The sequence below is a fragment of the Zootoca vivipara genome, chromosome 1, assembly GCF_963506605.1.
Source record: "Zootoca vivipara chromosome 1, rZooViv1.1, whole genome shotgun sequence".
Classification (NCBI taxonomy): Eukaryota; Metazoa; Chordata; class Lepidosauria; order Squamata; family Lacertidae; genus Zootoca; species Zootoca vivipara.
In genome coordinates this window covers 83828940-83848789 of record NC_083276.1, presented here as the reverse complement: position 1 = coordinate 83848789, position 19850 = coordinate 83828940, and the positions used below count along the sequence as shown (strand labels likewise).

The window sequence follows — 19850 nt, the reverse complement described above, 5'->3', positions numbered from 1 at the left end:
ATTTAGGATTAGTTCTTGATTTTGAACGATTTCTAGGGCTCTGTCCACTAATTCCGCAGCGGCAGCAATCGCCCTGAGGCAACCTACAGTCCCCTTAGCTACCGGGTCTAATTGAATACTGTAGTAGGCGACAGGACGTTCCTGGCCTCTGAAGGTTTGTGTCAGAACTCCGGAGGCTACCCCTTTCTGTTCATGCACGAACAGCGAAAAGGGGAGACGGTAGTCTGGCAATCCTAAGGCTGGAGCGGACCTCAGTTCCCTTTTGATAGTTTCAAAATTTTGTAGGCTTTCTTTGGACCATTCAAGGGGTTCTGGTTCGTCCTTATTAGTCATCTTTACAAGGGGTTTGGTTAATTCTCCATACCCTGGGATCCATGACCTGCAAAATCCGCTCATTCCTAGAAACCCGCGGAGCTGTTTCTTGGTCTTTGGCAGGGGAACCTTAGCTATAGCATCTACTCTTTCAGTTGTCAAAGCTCTTGTTCCGTGGCCAATTATGTGGCCCAAGTATTTTACTTCAGTTTGGCAATATTGTAGTTTTTTTGGTGAGACCTTGTGGCCCTTGTCGGCAAGGGCGGTTAGTAGATGGACGGTGTCCATGTGGCAATTAGTTGCGGAGGTGGAGCAAATTATCAAGTCATCTACATATATTAAAAGGGAGGAGCCAGCAGGAAAGGAGAGGTCTTGTAGGTCCCTATGCAATGCACAAGCAAAAATTGTTGGGCTCTCTACATATCCCTGTGGGAGTCTAGTCCAAGTCAGCTGTCCTTTTTCCCACGTAAAGGCGAACAGAAATTGGCTTTTCTCATGCACTCTTATGGAAAAGAAGGCGGAGCATAAATCAATGACACTGAAATATGTACTATCTGGTGGGATTCCGGTCAAAATTGTATTAGGGTTGGCGGTGATGGCGTGGCGGGGTATCACAAAGTTGTTGATAATTCTGAGGTCTTGGACAAGCCTGTATTTAACTGGGGCACCCGGGGGTGATGGCTTGCGTACCGGCAGGAGTGGACTATTGCATGGGCTGACGCAGGGAACAAGGATGCCTTGATCCATAAAATCCTGTATCATTGGCCTCAATCCTTCTATTGCCTCCTGCGGCAAGGGGTACTGTTTGATGGAGGGGTATGGGACATCGGTGCGGTATTTAATAACAACGGGATCTGCCGATTTTAAGAGTCCCACAGAGGTATTAGTATTTCCCCATAGGTGAACTGGTACCTTGTCAATCAGAGGGGTTGGTATTTCTAAATCAGTCAGGTTTTCTTCCTTTAAAATGCCTTGAAAGGAGACTGCCGCCTCTTCTGGCATGTGGAGGTAGATACCCTCAGTGCTGCAAGTTATAGTTGCCTGTAATTTACATAGTAGGTCTCGCCCTAGTAGGTTGACAGGGCTCGGGGTCAGTAGAAATGAGTGCTCAGCAGTCAGGGGCCCTATCGTTACTTTCGCTGGCTCTGAAAGAGCGCATGTCCTGGGGATCCCATCAATGCCCATTATACGTTGTTTTTGCTGACTGGACCTCAGATGACTGTCGTTTAAAGTTGAGAAAGTTGCCCCAGTATCTAGTAAACACTGATACTCATGGCCATCTATGGTGATTGTGCATATGGGGTCATGGGCTGATAATGCAATTGTCGGGCATACCAGGGCAAGGTTCAAAGGATCCCCGTTTAATTGTCATTGGTTAGTCTCTGAATTAAGAGTGGGTTGCATTTGCTCCTGGTTAAATTCTAGCGGTAGTTGGAATGGGCGCTGATTCTGGAAAGGGTTTGGCGCTATCGGGTTTGGGTTTTGCGCTGCATTGGATCCCATCCCTAGAGCTGGTTTTGGTGCCACGGTATTTAAGAATAATGGACAATTTCGCTTGAAATGCCCTATTTGATTGCAGAAAAAGCATTGAGAGGTGGTCTCTCGATGCTGGACATTGTTAGCCCTTTGGTAAGGAGAGGCTTGTCGATTTGCATGTGCGTTCATCCCTCTAGGTTGTGTGGGAGCCTTTGAATTTCTGAAGGGGTAACTAGGTTGGGGGTTATATGCGGTACTGGCTGCACTCAAAGCCAAGGCGAGGACTCTAGCATCGTCCTCCTTTTCCTTCCTTGCCTCCTTTTTCTTTTTCTCATCCCTTCCATCATAAATGGTTTTCGCAAGCCCGAGGATCTCACTCATGGGTTTCCCTTCATAGGCTACTTGGAGGGAGAGGAATTTTCTGATGTCCGGGCAAGCTTGATCTTTAAAGAAGCTTTTTACCACTACTTGGTTATCTGGGGTATCGGGATCTATTCCCCCCCATGTCCGGAAAGCGGTTATTAGCCTGGTATAGAAAGCGGTGGGAGTTTCATCAGGTTCCTGGGTGACCTCCCTGATTTTAGTCCAATTTGTTGATTTTTTTCCTGCAAGCCTTATCCCATGTAAAATGGCTTTGCGAAACGCCTTCAGATACCAAATCCCGGAGGAGGTGTTATAGTCCCATTCTGGTTCGGTTCTAAGTTGGGCTGCAGTGAGTGGCTCAATCCCTACAGGTTTGTTGAGCTGGACATCGGGCAATTTTAGTGCTTCTGTTGCTTTTTCCAATATTTCCTCCCTTTCAGGTTCATTAAAGAGGCCATTTAAAAGCATATGCACATCCGCCCAGGAGGGGTTATGAGTAGAGAAAATAATGGCGATTTTACGATAGCACATGTCAGGATTATCTTTCAAGGTTGACATTTGCTGAGCCCAATTCAATAAGTCCGAAGTTAGGAAGGGAATATGGGAGTAGACAAAGCTTGTCCCATCTGAAACTGGGACTGATCTTAGAGGATATTGTCCCGGGGCCTTTTCGGCTGTCTCTGGTTCCTTCTCTGCGGGGTCCTTTATTTCGGCGGACGGTCCTTTTAACTCTGCCAATACTGTTACTAGTTGTTTTACTAGATTAATTTCAGGATCGTGACTGCGAGTCCTATTAGCGACGGGACTGAGCTGGGGTGGCATTTCAGCAGGGCTTTGAACTTCAAGGTCCTCGTGGGGTGCTGGACTTAGGTTAGGCATGGCGGGGGTCGCAGACCTGCCCTCCGCTGCATTTAAGGGGTTTTGGACCTCCGCCCCCCGACGTTCATTTGGATTTCGAGGTGGCGGTGCCGAGGCTTCGGCAGGGCTGCAGAGCTGGTCTACCGGTTCCTCTATTATTGTTTCCTGATAAGGTGGGGGCTTCGGGTTTCTTTCCATTATCACTGGCATTTGTGGGGCAGTCGGACCTTCAGTCTTTTTAAGAAGGATTTTTGCCTTTTCAAATAAGTTTAGGTATCGAATTTGCAAGGGGTATTGGTCTTCCAGTGTTATTCTTAGTGCAGAGATTCGCTGGGCATTAAGGGAACCTCTCGGGATCCATTTTTCCCCCTCTGGATGGTCCGCAGTGACGCGGATCCAGTCTTTCTGACAGAGTCTTTTTAGCCGATTTTTGTCAAGTTTTTCCACCCCAGGTAATTCATGCCAATGTTCGAATATGAATTGTAATGGGCTTTCATCCTCAGAGTCCCCACTTTGGCGAAGCTTCCATTGAGCTTTGCCACGGCTGGGAGTCTGGGACAGGAATTCCTTTGAATTATGCGCACCCATGTTTATTCTGGCTCTTTATACTGCAGTTCTGGGTCCCCGACCCTGTTCCTGGACACTCTTAACTTCCCGAGTCTATGACTCACCCCCACGTCCTTGTGGTGTTCCTGCCTGCCGTTCGCGTGCACTAACTACTAGGCGGCCTGGTGCAGCTAGATACCTAAGGACCCCCTTCTGGTCATCAATTGCCTAGGGTCCTGCAGCAACTTTCCTGCCTCTTACAATCTAATAGAAAGACTACCTGCCCTGGACGCTTGCCCACGCAATGCCGGGTGGTTAGCCTTGGAAGGAAGGTTTTTTTTGAAAAGAACGGGTGACCTTGCGATCTAGAACAACCCCGTCACTTCCCGGTGGGGATCGGGGGTGTCTAGGGGCGGCTTCACCCGAAGATTAAGAGCAGAGGAATACGGAAAAAAGGTTGGGTAGATTGCTCAGAACTCCTGCGCCGATTGGCAGGAGCGAGCTGGGTCCGTCCTTCTGGGTATTTCGTTTAACGAAAGGACGGATCCCAAAGGCTCTAATTCTTCTTTATCCCTTATGCCTTTACAGCTTAGCTGCAACTAGAGCCCAAGATAAGAAACAGAAAAGGAGAGAACAGTGAAGAGTGAAGTTTTAGAATTTTAGTTGCTGCAGTAATCAGCCCACCGCGTGTCCCCTTTTAATACTCACGACCGATCCTTTCAGTCGAATCCCGTTGTCTCCAGCTTCCCACTGGTTCCTGAAGAAAAAACAGCCTTGTCCCTTTAAACGTTGCTTCGTCCTGGGGGTCCCGCTTGGACTCTCAATTACTACCAAGCGCCTCGGGTCCTGAGGTTGGTTTACCCCCCTGCAAAAGAGGCAAGGGCGCGCTGGGCTCCCCTTCCTCAGTGAACCCGGAGCTCAAGGCAAAACTGGGTCCCCGAAGTGGTCGCCAAACTGTTGTAAAAATTTACAGAGCTACACGGTCCTAGAATTAAGTGGATCCTTGACCCAGGAAGAGTCCAGGTATCCTGGCAGGCAGACGAAGTTTGAGCGTCTCCTGCCTACCAAATAACAGAGGCCAAACCAGGACGTACGAAGCAAGGTACTTTATTTATTAAATAATAAAGCTATTGCAATAGCGATCCGTCCACACAAGCAAGTTGAAGTGAAGGGACCCCGAACAAAGGAAGCTTCACAAATTTATAGGTTTCATTTCCAATAGTACAGAATTGCATAAAAGGTGGGGAAATGGGTTCTGGGAGGGGGTAATCGCGAGAGGACAAAGGGGTTGATGGAATTCTTGATGTAAGATATCATGGTGATAGTCCAGGTAATGATTATGCATGTCTCCTTATTGTTTGACAGGAAGACTCTGCGGATGTGGGAAGATTGTTGATAACACCTGTTTATCAAATAAAATTGTTGTTCTCACTGAAAGTGTGTATTTGAGTCGTGCTCTTTTAGACTGGCTAGGTGGCAGTGTGGTATCAAGAAACAGTGGAAACAGTCCGTAAAATATGTTGTGCCACAGAGGTGCCTATTAACTTGCAACAAAGTTTATACAAATATTCAACGTTTGCAATAGAGAGAAAGGACTACACTTAAAGTTAAAGAAGAAGAAGATATTATACAGTAACTAATAATACACAGAGAGGATACAATTCTAACAGCGGTAAAACGTTCACAGTTCAGAGCGATGTTTGACAGCTTATAACATTTTATCAAGGACAACGAACTAAAAGCTTAGAAGGGTGCATAAGTGGAAACCTTTGCAAATAGTAGAGTCAAACAATTAATTCTTCAGGATGGCAGGATTTTTTAAACAGGTACAATTTGATAGAAAGGTTCAAGGTATCAGTGCAAGGTTATATTATTGCGGTTTCGTAAATAGATACAGTTTCATACAGAGTAGAGAATAGGGAGATGCATCGGGTAACATGATAGAGGACACCATAACATTACTAAAGGAACAACGGAATAGTTTATTAGGGATAAATATATATATCTTAAAAAGGTCCATGGTTCAGCTGAATCTGGGTCATGAAAAGTACAAGGGAGGGCACCTCAGGCGGGGATTTGGGAGGGTGGAAGTTCCGAGAATGGGTGATCGTTATCGTTTTTGGTTATCTAGCTGGAGGTGCGATTATGCAAGTTTCCATGTGGGTGTGAGACAGGATTTAGCGATGGCTTATGTAAAAGGGTGCGTGTGTTTTCCAAGAGGTCTGGAGGAACTGTCTGGGTCAGCAGGGGATTAATTTACCTTGATACGGCAGAATAGGCTTCTCTTGACTTTTGAACCATGAAGTCAAGAAAATGGCTTCTCTCTGGCTAAACTGTCCCCTCTCTGTACATTGGTAGTCTCGTAATGCATGGGGGCAAATTCCTCTTACCCTGCCCCTTATAACATTTGGATATAGGGATTTGTAAATATAGCTATGGGCATGGAAAGAGTTGGCATTTTTCATTTATCTCAGACTTCATATACATTTTGCAAAATCCCAGTGAAACAGTACTGAACTTAGTTACATAAAAATATTATCACTATGCTCAGGATGTCAGACTGCAGAGGCCTTGGGTTCAAATCCCCACTCAACCATGAAGCTTACTGAATGGCCTTATGCCAAACCTACCTGTCAGGGTTGTTGCGAGGATAAAATGGAAACGGGGACAACTATGTAAGCCACCTGGAATTCCTTGGAAATCTGGGAAATATATGCAAGAAACCAACAAAACAAACCATAGGAGAAAGTGTATGACTTGGTTAGTGTGCCAAAAAGAAAGAAAGAAAAATAGGCAGAGGGATAAATCTTTTGTTCAGAGATCTCCAAAGTTAGGAATTTCAAGATTGGACAACTTCTCCCAAGGACCAGAAAAGGAGGTCTGCAGTTCAAAGGGCACAGCACCTCCCATGGATGCAAAAGGTCCCAGGTTCAGTTGCCAGCACCTCCAGATAGGCCTGGGGACAGCTCGGCTGAAATCCCCGAAAGCTGCTGCCAGTTGGTGCAGACAACATTGAGGTAGATGGAATAATGGCACAACTCACTACAAAACCATTCCCTATGTTCTAAGTGAAAGGAGATACGGGAGAGCTAGCAAAAACTGGGAGAGCCTCACATTGTGATACTAAAATGATCCCAGACTGGGAATAGGATGAACAATCTACCTAGAGGCAATCATAGAATAGTAGAATTGTGCATCTGGGGAGATCCCACCCCAAATATGGCGCATGAAGCCATCATGAGTAAGGTAGGTGTCGCCCGCAGGCAGAAGCTCCTGTCTATTTATATTTTGATAAAGCAGGTCTGACTCATATGGAGCTAATGACATCATTGAATTGAAGTTGTTCATTCAGGGCATGTCTCATCTGCTGGCAAGCTTACACACCTTGAGATATGGGTTGGCTATGCACAGACATGGTACCCATTTCCTGCTGCAGCCCCCAGCAGAATGGGAAATTCCCTCTCGGCTGCTTCCTGCTAAGGGGGAGGGAGCATAGGTGCTGTCCTATGGTGGGGGATTGCAGGGGTGTGTGCATTTGGATTGAGATGCAAAAAGTCCATGAGTGCCTCTCAGTGATCCAGAGCAGGCAAATCCCTCTTCTCTCCTCTCCTCTCCCTTGCCTCCCCCTCCCCTTCTTGAATGACCTCATCTAAGGAGCTGCAGCAGGGAGGCAGGAAATGGGCGCTCACCAGACCCTCCTTTGATGTGCTGATAGGTCTGTGTCAGTGACCAGGCGCATCTCCAGGCCCTTGCCAATCCCAGGCAGACAGGATGGCTCCCTCCCTGCAACAGGAGAGCATCCTAGATAGGGATCGCACACTTGTCATTCAAAATGCTTGATAAGGAGGGGGCTCCCAGAAGGAAGAAAAAGCTAACCTAGGCAGGAATTGGGAAATAATGACACAGGATCCAACAGAGTCCTGGATGATCCTGCCTCTTGCCCAAAGCCCAGCTGTTAACCTCTCCCAGCTTTGTCAGTTCTTCAGTCTCCTCTGCATCCGATTTCTACTCTCTGAGGCTTAGGTTTCCCATCCCTGGCTCTTGATGGTGCATCTAGCTGCCCTCCTCCCCGCCATGCCATCCCTGAGCTCTTTTCCCCATCGTCGTCCCTCCCTCCATTTTATTTGCTTCAAATCTCTCCTCAAAACCCACCTATTTATTAGAACTCTGGCAGAACCATGGGCAACACCAGGCGGGGGGGAAAGTACCTCCCCCCCCCAAAAAAAGGAGCTCACCCTCCAATTTGTAGACTGTTATTAACATACACTGATATATTTCTTTCAGAGTTCTTAATATGTGGAACACAACTCACCCACATACCATAGAAATATATTTTGCCCCTTCTATTCCCACCCATCCGCCCATTTTTTTCTGGTGCCACCACAGGGCGCAACTCCTTCGCTGGCATACCCTACTATAATTCTGTAATTTAAGCCTAAACACAACTAACTGAAACAATCACTTATTGCTTTCCTAATCACTGTCCCCCCCCCCTTCCCAGCTTTCCTTTTCTTGGCCATTTCCTTGCTTCCTAGCAGATCCACAGCACCCATTCAAAGCACATTCAATGCACATGAGTTCCTGCAAAGAATCCTGGGAGCTGTGGCTTCCTCCTCACAATTCCCAGTGCCCTTAATTTTTAGATTGTAAGCCCCTGAAAGCAGGGACCTTCCCTCTTATGCTCAGTAAGGCATCACACGCCCTGATGTGCTATGTGTCTGATTTTCACAATGATTCAGTGATGAAAGTTCCAGTCACAGGAAAAGAGTCAAGAGAAACAGAATGAGTTTCAGTGTTTCAGGTTACAGACAGTGGAAATGGCCTTGGATGGGAGCCACTATTTTGCCACCAGGCACTTAGACTGAGGTCCTCTTGGCTACCTCTAGTTGTGGCTTTGTGGCTGCCCTTCATGGAGGAAGTGGGAATCGCCTCATCAATGACTGTAACACTCCAGTTCTTTCACTATGGTGTGCCCCACCCTCTCATTCATGGGCATTTGGCACTTGAAGGAAATACCAAGGGGGTAAACAGCCCATTTTTCTCTTTACAGACCAGAAGAGAGATAAAGAGAGAGGGGAGGGATCATGTTTCCCTTTTTGGGTTTTGTAGTTTATGTCCTTATCCATCTAAAGCTGCAATCTGACATACTACGAGCCTCTGCACCTAGCGCAGATTCCAGATAGAAGTCTCAGCTCTGTGGAATGAGGGACAAAGGGAACAGGATGTTTCCGTTCTTTTCCAGAGCTGGCAAAGCAAGTGACAGGAATCCCAGCAGCAGTGTTTTCTGTTCACTCCTTTGGCACACAAACCTCTCCATACCTGCTGAAAGACATCTGTGCCAGAGCCTCATTCCTGGCGTTCTGAGGAACTGCATCACAGTCTGGAGGGTTTTTCTGGAAGCAAAACTCCTCTGAAATAACTAGAATCATGTGCCAAATTTTGCAGCCAGATCCTAAACTAACTATGCTCTCAATCCAAGGGACCCAATAGAAATTTACACCTCTCAAAGACGCCTTTCTTATCACTGCAGACATAGAGAGTTATTTGAAGAACTGGTGTTCAAAAGGTTGTGGCACTTACGTAGCTCTTTCTGAAGAACTGACCCACTGGGGTCAGAGTGAGTGCTCAGGGATGCTGCCAGAAAGGACTACTGTAATTCTATGAGACTTCCTAGCATTCATCATGCATCACCATGAGTGTTAACAGAGGCGCACTGGGGGAATCTCCAGTATCTCATGTGCACTCTCATCTGATTGCACAAAGCCACTCTGTTCTCATCTACACAAATATATAGCCTGGAGTCAGTATTGCTCTAATATAACATTTGTTCTCCTATTTTGCTGTATGCTGGGGGTGGGAAACCGTGGCTCTCCAGATGTTTTGGACAGCAACTTTCATCATCTTTGCCACTGCCCATGTTGGCTGGGACTGATGGGAGAAGGGAGCCCAACATCTGGAGGGCCACTGTTTTGTTATCCCTCCAGCATATGTAAATATCTTTATTCTGTTGCGGAACCTATTTTCTCAACAAAATGTGTGTTTGTTTTTTAAACAAAACAAATCTTGGCATTCTGCATTCAATTTTGGGAACTTTCTACATTTACCTTCCATGTTGCTGGCATTCCTTTTTGGATTTACTCCAACCAAAGTACAGGTAGAGACTACATGGGAGCCTGAAAAGGAAGTACTTCAAGGTAGCAATTCCTCCTGGGTAAAGGAGCTGAACTACCATATATGATAGGTGCCACATGGGTTAATCCACTTGGATTGCAAATGATCGGCATGGGACTTCTCGACAACCTAAGAAGAGCATGTTGGATTGGTCTAGGGGCCCATCTAGTTCAGCATCCTCTTCTCACAGTGGCCAACCAGATGCCTTTGGAAAACCTGCAAGCAGGACCAGAAACACAGAACACTCCCCCCTCCTGCGATTTCCAGCGATTGGTATTCAGAAGCATACTGCCTCTGACCATGGAGGTGGAATGAGGAATCAGGCTTAGTAGGCATTGACAGCTTTATCATCTTAAGAATTTGTCTAACCCTCATTTATACCCATCCAAGTCTGCGGTGATCACTGACTCTTGTGGGTGCAAATTCCATCATTGAACTATATGTTGTTTGAAGAAGTACTTTATTTTGGATGTCCAGAATCTTCCAACATTCAGCTTCACTGGATGTCCCCAAACACCAGTTGGTAAGAGCATGGTGCTGACAATGCCAAGGTTGCAGCTTTGATTCCCGTATGGGACTTTGGCCACCTCATGAGAAGAGAAGAATCCTTGGAAAAGACCCTGATGTTGGGAAAGATTGAGGGCACTAGGAGAAGGGGACGTCAGAGGACAAGATGGTTGGACAGTGTTCTCGAAGATACGGACATGAGTTTGACCAAACTGCGGGAGGCAGTGCAAGACAGGAGTGCCTGGCGTGCTATGGTCCATGGGGTCACGAAGAGTCGGACACGACTAAACGACTAAACAACAACAACATGGGACAGCTGCATATTCATTCCTGCAATGCAGGGGGTTGGACGAGCTGGTTCTTAGGGTCCCTTCCAACTCGATAGTTCTATGATTCTAGTGTTATGAGAGATGGGAGAAAAACTTTCTCCACACTAGGCATAATTCTATACACTTTTCTCATGCGGCTTTTCATGTGGCGTGTCAGTGTCATGTATAGTGTGAGTTGTACTTGTTGCTCACAAACATTACCTTGAGGAACCATCCATCCATCTTCATCTCATATACAAAGAACAACTGACACATTATAAGGGATGAAATAAGTAAGACAGAGGTTACAGAAAGGGAAAGCATTACCATTTCCCACTGGGTATTGTGAATGTCTTGAACTGGAGGACTCCTGCCGCAAAATTTCCCGCAGAGACCCTAAAACCCCACTAATGGGTTTACCACATGACTAGCGGCTATGGACAATCACTTCCCGGCTCTGATACAGACACCAAGCAGCAAGCTTTGCATCTCTTTTCATCCTTTCTTTCACCAGAACAAAAAGGAGTTCTTGTGGCAGATACATTTTGGCAGGCGCTTTTCATGGACTTGCAACCCACTCATCAGGTACACGAAGCACCCATCTTCTTGCTCAGCACAACCACCCAAACATGAGTTGCAACACTGAGTCAATTAATAGATTAATTGGTTTAAAATATGGGGAGGAAATTTGTAAATGTTTTCAAACAGCCAGTACTTTAAAAAAGATTGCGGTGTAAATGCCTGCTGAGAATAGGTGTCCCCTCCTCAGAGTAGGGAGGCTGCATTTTTGAAAAGCATGCCCCACGCAGGTAGCAACATCAAACAATGGGTGCCTTGCAAAAATCAGAATTGTTTTTCTTCTTATAGGCAAACATATTCAATTGAAATTGATGAACGTATTGCTTAACTAAACAAAACTCAAAATGATTAATCAAATCAGTCTCCTTTAACATGCAACAGCTGCAATATAGACATAGCTGCCAAGTTTTCCCTTTTCTCACGAGGAAGCCTATTCAGCATAAGGGAATTTCCCTTAAAAAAAGGGATAACTTGGCAGCTATGAATATAGATGCAAACCTCTCTCTGAGTTATGGCATATTGTTGGTGTTTCAATGCCTACCGAAAACTCTTTTATTACCCGAAACCTTTGTTGGCAATTATTATCCGCCTGTTTTTAATCTTTTTGCACTGGATTACTAGTAACTATAATTGTTGTTATTACAATACAGGTTGTGGTTTTGTGGTAGTTTTTATATTCTGCTGTACACTGCTTTGTGATTTTTAAATAAAAAGGGGTATAAAAACATTTTTAAATAAATGCATACTAATGCACACACACATATACAGTATGTCCCAACTGTCCCTAATTATAAGAGTCAGTCCTTTTTTATAGTCCCCACCCCCAATAAAGAACAATCTTTATTTTATCCCTATTTTTTTTGTCTTTGGGAGATGCCTACTTAAACATTTGGTAACTAGTGTGAGCTAACTCCCTTATAATAAATAATAACAACAATACTAATTTATTACTTATACCCCGCCCATCTGGCTGGGCCTCCCCAGTCACTCTGGGCCTTGCCCATTTTTCATGGTTCCACTTCTTCCCTTGCTGACTTCCAGATATTTTGGACTACAACTCCCAGCATCCCTGTTCACTGGCCATGCTGGCAGGAACTAATTGGAGTTGTAGTCCAAAAAAAAAAAAATCAGGCAGGTGGGGAAGAGTGTCCCAGGGCCTCTATTCCATTTCTGAGTGGGTGTGTGACTGTTTCTTCTTTTCTAAGAGCACATGCAATGCACTTGAACACTATGCCGCCATGCGGTGCACAACCTGTCATTTCACACACTACATCTGCTAGTGGATATTTTAAACGCTGAAAACATACTGAAGGGCAATTAACACACATACCCCACATATATTTAACCAAAATATTAGAATCCTCTTGTATTGAATTCAGTGGAGACAAGCTGTTGCAGAATAAAGAAATACAACAGGCACATACCCTCCAACATTTCTCCATTGAAAATAGGGACGTCCCTTTCCATAATTATAATTTTACTATTTATCATGCATACATATTACTGGTTTGCCCCAGCCACTCTGGGCAGCTTCCAACATATATAAAAACATAATAAAACATTAAACATTAAAAAATACTTCCCTATGCAGGATTGCCTTCAGACGGCTTGGGGGCTGGATAATTCCATACCCTCCAACATTTCTCCAGCAAAAATAGGGACACCTAAGGAAAAGTGGGACATTGCAGGATCAAATCAGGAACAGGGTCGGCTTCTCTAAATCAGGGATGTTCCTTGAAAATAGGGGCACTTGGAGGGTCTACAGAGCTCACAACAGTGTGTAACAGGTACAACGAACCTGTGGCCTTCCAGGTATTTTTGGAGACTATAATCCCTGGTTTTTGCCTAGGCTGACAGAGACTAAATAAGAGAACTAGAGAACCCTATCAGACACCTTAAGATCCTTGGGAGGAAATACAGTAACAGAATCAGAGTTGGAAGGGATCACGAGGGTCATCTAGTCCAACCCCCCGCAATGCAGGAATCTTTTGCTTGAACCCACGACCCTGAGATTAAGAGCCTCGTGCTCATATACGATACAAATGTGAAAATAAATAAAAATTACCAGCCTGCGCGTCGCTATGTCCAACTTAGCACTTCAGAATCACCCATGGAACATATACTCGGCGCTAAGCACGAACAAGAGAGCTTCTGAGCAAGTGCAAAGTGCTTTCCCGCTATCCACAAGGGGGCAGGCCTTCCAGGCCAGCGTTCCTCGGAGTGACCTCCCTGAGCCCTCCGCGCCTGGAGGCGGGCGGAGGCGAAGGTGGGGCAACTGGCCGGCGCTGGCGCGAAGCAGGCGCCACCCAAGGCGCTCTCGGGCTCCAATCAAGCGTCGGGGCGGAGCCGAGGTTGGAGCCGGCCACTGGGCTCGCTCTGCCTGCGGGATGCTCGTGCTGCGGCTCTTGCTACCGAGCGCGCCGGGGAGGCGCTGAAGATTTGGAGCGAGGGCGCCGCCGCCACCACCGCCGCCTCACCAGGCCAGGTGGACGCCTATGAGGGAGAAGCGCCACCGCCTTTGGAATCGGCGTTGCCTTCGGAGCAGATGGACCCCCAGCTGCAGGAGGTGAGAGCGCGGCGGGGACGAGCCTGAGGGCACAGTCCCGCCCCCTCCAAGCTTCTAGTCCCTCGACACTAGGACTCTTCTTCTCTTGCCTTTGCGCCCCTCGCCTTCCTTCAGGCGCGGCGGCGGGCGCGCGGGATGGCTTTCCACCCGGCCAAAGAGGAGGAGACGCCCCCCGGTCCCCAGGCGCCCCTGCTAGGCTCGGCTGGGCTGCCGTCAAACGGCTGAGCGAGACTGCCCGGGCGGGGTGGGTGTGGGTGTGCCGGGGGTCGGGTATCGTTTTGATCTGTGGCGGAGGGTCGAGGCTGAGGCCCCCTATAGATCCAAGGAGCAGTGGGGGGCTTCTCTGCCCATGAAAGGTGAAGGAGGGGCACCTCGTTTCTCTCACCATCCTCACACTTAACCCTGGCATTGGGAAGAAGAGGGAGGGGGGAAGCTGCAGGGTCTCCAGCGGAAAACAGAACCGGGTCCGGTGGGGACCTTTTGGGAGCAAGGGGTGATGATCCGTTTGTTAGACCGGGGCTATGCTTGTCAAGCTTCGCTGGAGCAGGAGTTTCCTTCTGGGAGGGGAAGGCGGGCGTGAGACAATCTGGTTGCTGTGGGTGATCCTTAAAACTGGCCCCGAGAATCTCCCACCCTTCAGCTACGTAGTCTGTACAGTCTATTGGTGTCCAAGCCTCTCCAGTGATGACAATGGAGGCTTTGAACCTTGACTTGTTGGGATCCAGGGGGCAGATTTGGCACATCTGATTTCCTCCTTTGCTTCTGTGAGGATGGGTGCCTCCTACTGTGTGTGAATGAGTAATATACCCCAACAGACGCATTAAATCCACAACTCATTCTGAAATGGATGAGCCATTTGGGGATTTTATGTCTGTCTGTGTTACTAATTCGAGCGCTGGATTTTTGCTATGCTCATGTAGCATCTCTGGGGAGAGGAGATGACAGGGTGCTCCCTTGATTGAAAGTGGCACTCAGCTGCTGTTGTGTGTGGGTTTTTTGTTTTGGTTTTTTTTTAAGCAAAAACAGTCACCTTACCCTCCTCCAAATGAGCAAATTCGGGCTCTGTGCCCAAGGAATTCCCGTCAATACAGTTGAAGAGGGCTGGTGTGCGCGCGCATGTGCACATGCATATTTCCACATGTCCTTATTCAGGATGCTGGACACAGGCACCACCAGAAAAAGAAATACCGGGGAGAGGAGGGGAAAAGGGAGAGCAAAGCAGGTAAATTTTTTAGTCATGAATAGTCTTGCCTCTTGATTCCTGAAAGAGAAATAACTGTACATTTCACATTAACAGTCTCCAATATTTCCTCCAAAGTCAGTCTTGTTGACTTTGATGGAGTAAACTTTCAAGTTTTAGGAATCCATACTTATTTCATGTGCCAGTTTGTTATTCAATTATAATTTATACAGTACTGTATGTGAAAGGACCTTTTCTTTAAGTAACCACCAGGGGTCCAGCAACAGTTTGTGTATGTTAGATGAGGGGGGGGGGGTGAAGCTATTTGTCTGGAAAACACTTGCTGCCTCACTTGGCTTCTACTATTGCCTATGTGTATTTGAGCTTGGACTTTGTAACCCAGAACACTTACTCTAAGCACCATTGGTGGCTGCTGCTAAGTCATACCAGGGGCAACTTGGCCTGTTGCAGCCTGCCTTCAGGAGATGGAACCCAAAGCCCTAGTTTTCCCCTGACCATTGTAACCTGTATACCCCTCTCTTCCCAAGAGCTGCAGCTGCACAGACACCTGGCAGGTATCTTGTTAATGCAGCAATGGGCTACTGCTATGCAAACAAGAGTGCCTTCTTACTCAGGCCTAGAAGTGCCCAATGAAACTAAGGGCTGACAGTGGCCTTGATGTGAACAGTGATGCTGCGTGCTGCACGGTTGTCGCTGCCCTTTCCTGAAGCAGCACCAGATGACTGAGCAGTAAATGGCTAGCCATGGCAGTCCTAATTCTGTTTTACAGGACCAGAGTGCGGAAGAGTTGTGTGGGAGCACAGCTAAGCTGTGGCTTGGACTGGGGGGTTGACAGTCTTTGGGCCACTTTGGCCTTTGGCTTTCCCCTTGACTGATGCTAGAGGTTTTCCCACCCTCTGTTAGTTTCTGGGCCATTAAGCTCAGTGTCTGAGCTGTCCAGGCACTAAGGGAGCAGGAGCAGATAATGGGTTTAAGGGGCTCCATCTTGCCCCCACCCTCTCTTTGTTTTCTTTATCTGAACAGATGTTTTTATGGATTCCACCCTCCTCTCCCCTCCTCACACAGCAGGCTGTGTCTGCTGTTCCCTCCCCCAATTCTCCTTGCACAGAATGTGGCAGGGAGCTGCTGTTGCACCCTTTAACTGATTAACCTAATGCTGTGCAGAGCGTCTGGTGCCTGGCTGTAATTGTAGGGAACCCCATTAGCTCGGAAAGGAGCATCTTGCCCCCTCAACCCTCTGCGCCCCAGCCAGTATGGAAAGGACTTGAAATGCAGGCAGAACAAAGTACCAGCCCTCCTTTTACACCCGTGACAGTTCTTTGCAGCCCTTCACCCTAACACACACACAGACACACAGACACACACTGCTCAGTAGAAGAATGGCTCTATAGGGCAGACATTGCAGGGAACAGGGCTTTTCTCAATAGTCTTCAAGCATAGTTGCAGGTACCGTACCTCCAGTGGGTAGTCAGGTAGCCAAAAAGGATCTGCATAGGAAGATAGAAAACTGTCTTATTCTGAGTCAGACCATTGGTCCATCTAGCTCAGTAATGTCTCCAATGACTGGCAATGGGTCTCCAGGATTTCAGATAGGAGGACATTGCCAGTCCTCCCTGGTGACCTGGGATCTTCTACATGCAAAGCAGCGTGTAGCTGCCCTTGGCTGGAATGCCTAAGTTTATGATTCTTTTTTATATAAAAAAAAAATACAGAAGGGCACTCTAGACCTGGTTAGAGGCACTTTCCAAATTATTTATTTATGCATCTATTTTTACATTATCCAAGAGCTACGCTTGTTACTGGAACAGATTCTGGCAGCCCAGCACAAATGCAAGACACAGCAACCAACAGGCTAAGTTTGCTCCTTTGCTTTTAAATTATAGCCTACTTTTCTGTTGAACAACTTTCCCTGCATGTCTGTGGGCAGGAAGTGGGTGACACAGAGGATGTGATTCTCTGTCTTGTCTGCCTTTTTGGACTGTGGCTCTTTGGGATGAGTAGGGAGGTCTGGGTCAAGCTCTGAGAAGCTGATTCTCTTTCGACATCCATTTCTGGTTTGAGTGGCTCATCTAAAGCGGTGAGTAAAATCAAACCTAAATACAGGCATTTCCCATTTTTAAAATATAACTAAACAGAAGGGTGGGGGGGAAAGAAGAGCAGAAACAGAAATGAGGCATAGCAGACCAAACAACAACTACAGTACTGTAATCCTCTTCTGAACTCCTCTAAAACACAAGAGTTTGCTTCTACCACAGTGATGGAAGGTCAGGAAAGAGGTGGGCATCTCCCTCTCCCCACCTCCACTGGGGAAGAGGGCTCCCAAGGCCTGTTGGGTGTGCAGTGGCTAAAAAGGTGTCATGTTATCTACCTAACCTTCAAAGATGCCCCTCAACAGTGAGAGCAGATAGCCTTATATGGAGGAAGATTAGAGAGGGATACAAATCCCAAAGGAAATGCTTCCTTTGGTTAGGGAGAGGGAGGAGGAGAGCATGTACAAAGTCAAGACTGAGAAAAGCAATTTGGTGGATGGATGGAGGCTGAGATGAGGAAGTCGACTGTGGCAAGAGGGACAGAGTGTGAACTGAGTGGGATATGTGGGCATGGGACTGCTCATATTTGCTTGCCCTCTTGCCCAGCTGGCTGCCACTTCTGTGCTTGGCATGATAACTTGGCTTCAAGCAGTAGCTCCGTACTGTGTCTTGCGTTTATGAAACAAAAGAAAACCACACAGCAACACTCAGAATGGGCTCAATGGCTTGAAGGGCATCCCCTGTGGTGTTGTGGAAGTCCTGGGTGGCACAGAGCCCATTGTGCCTTTTAGTGCCTCTGCATGTACGGTGGGCAGGCTGCCCTGCTTTCTGGAGAAGCCTGCCAGCAGGCCCGGGCACTTCCCTTTGCAGGCTGAAAACCAGAGCAAACGTTTGAATGGTTGCCTTGATCTCCCTTCCCCCTCTGATCACGGAGAAGCCAAATCTTCCACAGTGGTCTAGTCACCCTGATCTGGACATATAGCCAGAAGCACAGCTCAGCAAGGGAGAGGGAGAGGTGGAATGCAGGAAGGAAGATGGCTGCAGCTCTGTGCCAGGAGGAAAGTGGCTTGCAATCCCAATGAAAACACCTGCACAGCTGGATGTGTGTGTGTGTGAGAGAACCGGGTGGTCGGGGAGAGAAAATGGTGGCATGGGGTGTCTAAAGGGAGTTGTGACTATGACAGTGTTTTCCCTGTACAGTAGTACCTCGTGTTACAAACACTTAAGGTTACAGACTCCGCTAACCCAGAAGTAGTACCTCAGGTTAAGAACTTTGCTTCAGGATGAGAACAGAAATCGCGTGGTGGCGGCGTGGCAGCAGCAGGAGGCCCCATTAGCTAAAGTGGTACCTCAGGTTAAGAACGGTTTCAGGTTAAGAACGGACCTCCAGAACGAATTAAGTTTGTAACCAGAGGTACCACTGTATATCTGTGGGCAGGAAGTGGGTGACCACAGAGGATGTGATCTGCCTCTTGCTCTCTGCCTTTTTTGTGCCAGGGCCTTTTTGGGATGAATGGCACAGAGGCCTGAGAAGTTGCTCCTCTGCTTTCGTCATCCATTTCTGGTCTGGATGCTTTGTCTAAATGTTCCAAAACTTTTTGCCTCACTTAGCTCTCTGAGGAGTTAGGTGGCTGCATTTTTCCTTACGCCATCATCTTCCCAAGTGACTATTGTTTGGCTGAGAAGATGGTGGAGCCACAGAGCATGGAACAACCTGTGTCTAAAACCCCTTTGTTGACTCCTTTGGCTCCCGAACAAGTAGCTTGCCACCATAGAAGGAAATAAAGCATGTTCAGCATAAGTGAAGGTTGGATTATTGTAGATGGGGCATGTTTGACCAGGGAGATGTTTGCCTCACTGCTCTCTTCCTGAAAGACAGGGGTGATTGATTGATTGATTGTGTGTGTGTTAGGGGTAGGAGATGTAGTACCCTCCAGATGTTTTGGTCTATGACTCTCATCAGCCCTAGCCAGCATGGTCATGGATGATGGGAGTTGTAGTCTAGCAACATTTTGAGGGCACCACACAACCCCGCTGAAATCGGGAGGCGAGTGTGGCACTGACTGCCTTTATCTGACTGGCCATTTTTTTGATGTAAGAGTGCTGAACCAGATGTTGGTCTGATCTCACAAGACTAATTATTTTTTGTTTGCTTATTACAACCCAGTCCTTTCTTCCAGAGAGTATAGGGTTTTCCGTTTTATACTAACAACAACCCTGGAAGGTAAACTAGACTAAGAGAGAGAGTGATAGGCCCAAGGTCACCCTGTGCAGTTCATGGCTGAGAACCTCCTTGGTCTTAGCCAGCACTAACCAGTATATCTCACTAGAACTGAATTGTTATGTTCAAGACACACACCTTTCTGGATATATGGCAGGGAAGATAACATGGGCCAGAAACAAAAGCCTCAGGAGTGGTGATCAAAGAGGTTCCCTATGGGAACTTGAAGGATATTAAAGGTGATAAGGAGGCATACAGTGTGATTGGCTGAGCAATTGAACTTGCCTTCAGAAGTTGGTGTACAATCTAATGTACAATCCAAGGCTGAGTGCTATTGCGCTCAAGTCCTGCTTTCAGGCTCCTCTAGCTGGCTGCTGTATATGCAGGATATATGGAGTAGATAGGCCAGTGGCCTAATCCTGCAGGGATTTTCTTGTGTTCCTATTTCACACGTGTGTGTTTTTCACTTGTGTGCAACATCAACATTTTCCTGTGTAAAATGCCCCTTGTGGTTCATAAGAGAGCTTTCATATTGTCAGACACCAGCTCAATACACAAATTGGCAAGTTAATGAGTGTTGAGTATTTGGCTGGGGAGAAAGCGAAGTGAATCAGCTCCTAAGAATTTCTAACTCCTTCCCCACACCCTTTTAAAGATACCAGTGTGTCATTCATTGTAAGGCTACTTAACCATTCTGAAAAAATAAGTTTCC

At 47.0% G+C, this 19850-nt stretch overlaps 2 protein-coding genes across 2 annotated transcripts in view; one reads left to right on the top strand and one right to left on the bottom strand.

The window, feature by feature from the left end:
* The window catches only part of LOC118090610 (uncharacterized), a 29512-nt gene extending 16214 nt beyond the window's left edge, over positions 1 to 13298 (bottom strand). Inside the window, exon 1 of the mRNA XM_060277919.1 lies at positions 13186 to 13298. The gene's annotated coding sequence lies outside the window, so the exon portion shown is untranslated. The remainder of the gene's footprint in view (positions 1 to 13185) is intronic.
* Positions 13299 to 13484: 186 nt separating this feature from the next.
* Positions 13485 to 19850, top strand: part of LOC118090550 (unconventional myosin-X) — a 78645-nt gene continuing 72279 nt past the window's right edge. The window contains exon 1 of the mRNA XM_035126417.2: positions 13485 to 13686. Within this exon, the coding sequence (XP_034982308.2) occupies positions 13666 to 13686 (21 nt within the window). The 5' untranslated portion in view covers positions 13485 to 13665. The remainder of the gene's footprint in view (positions 13687 to 19850) is intronic.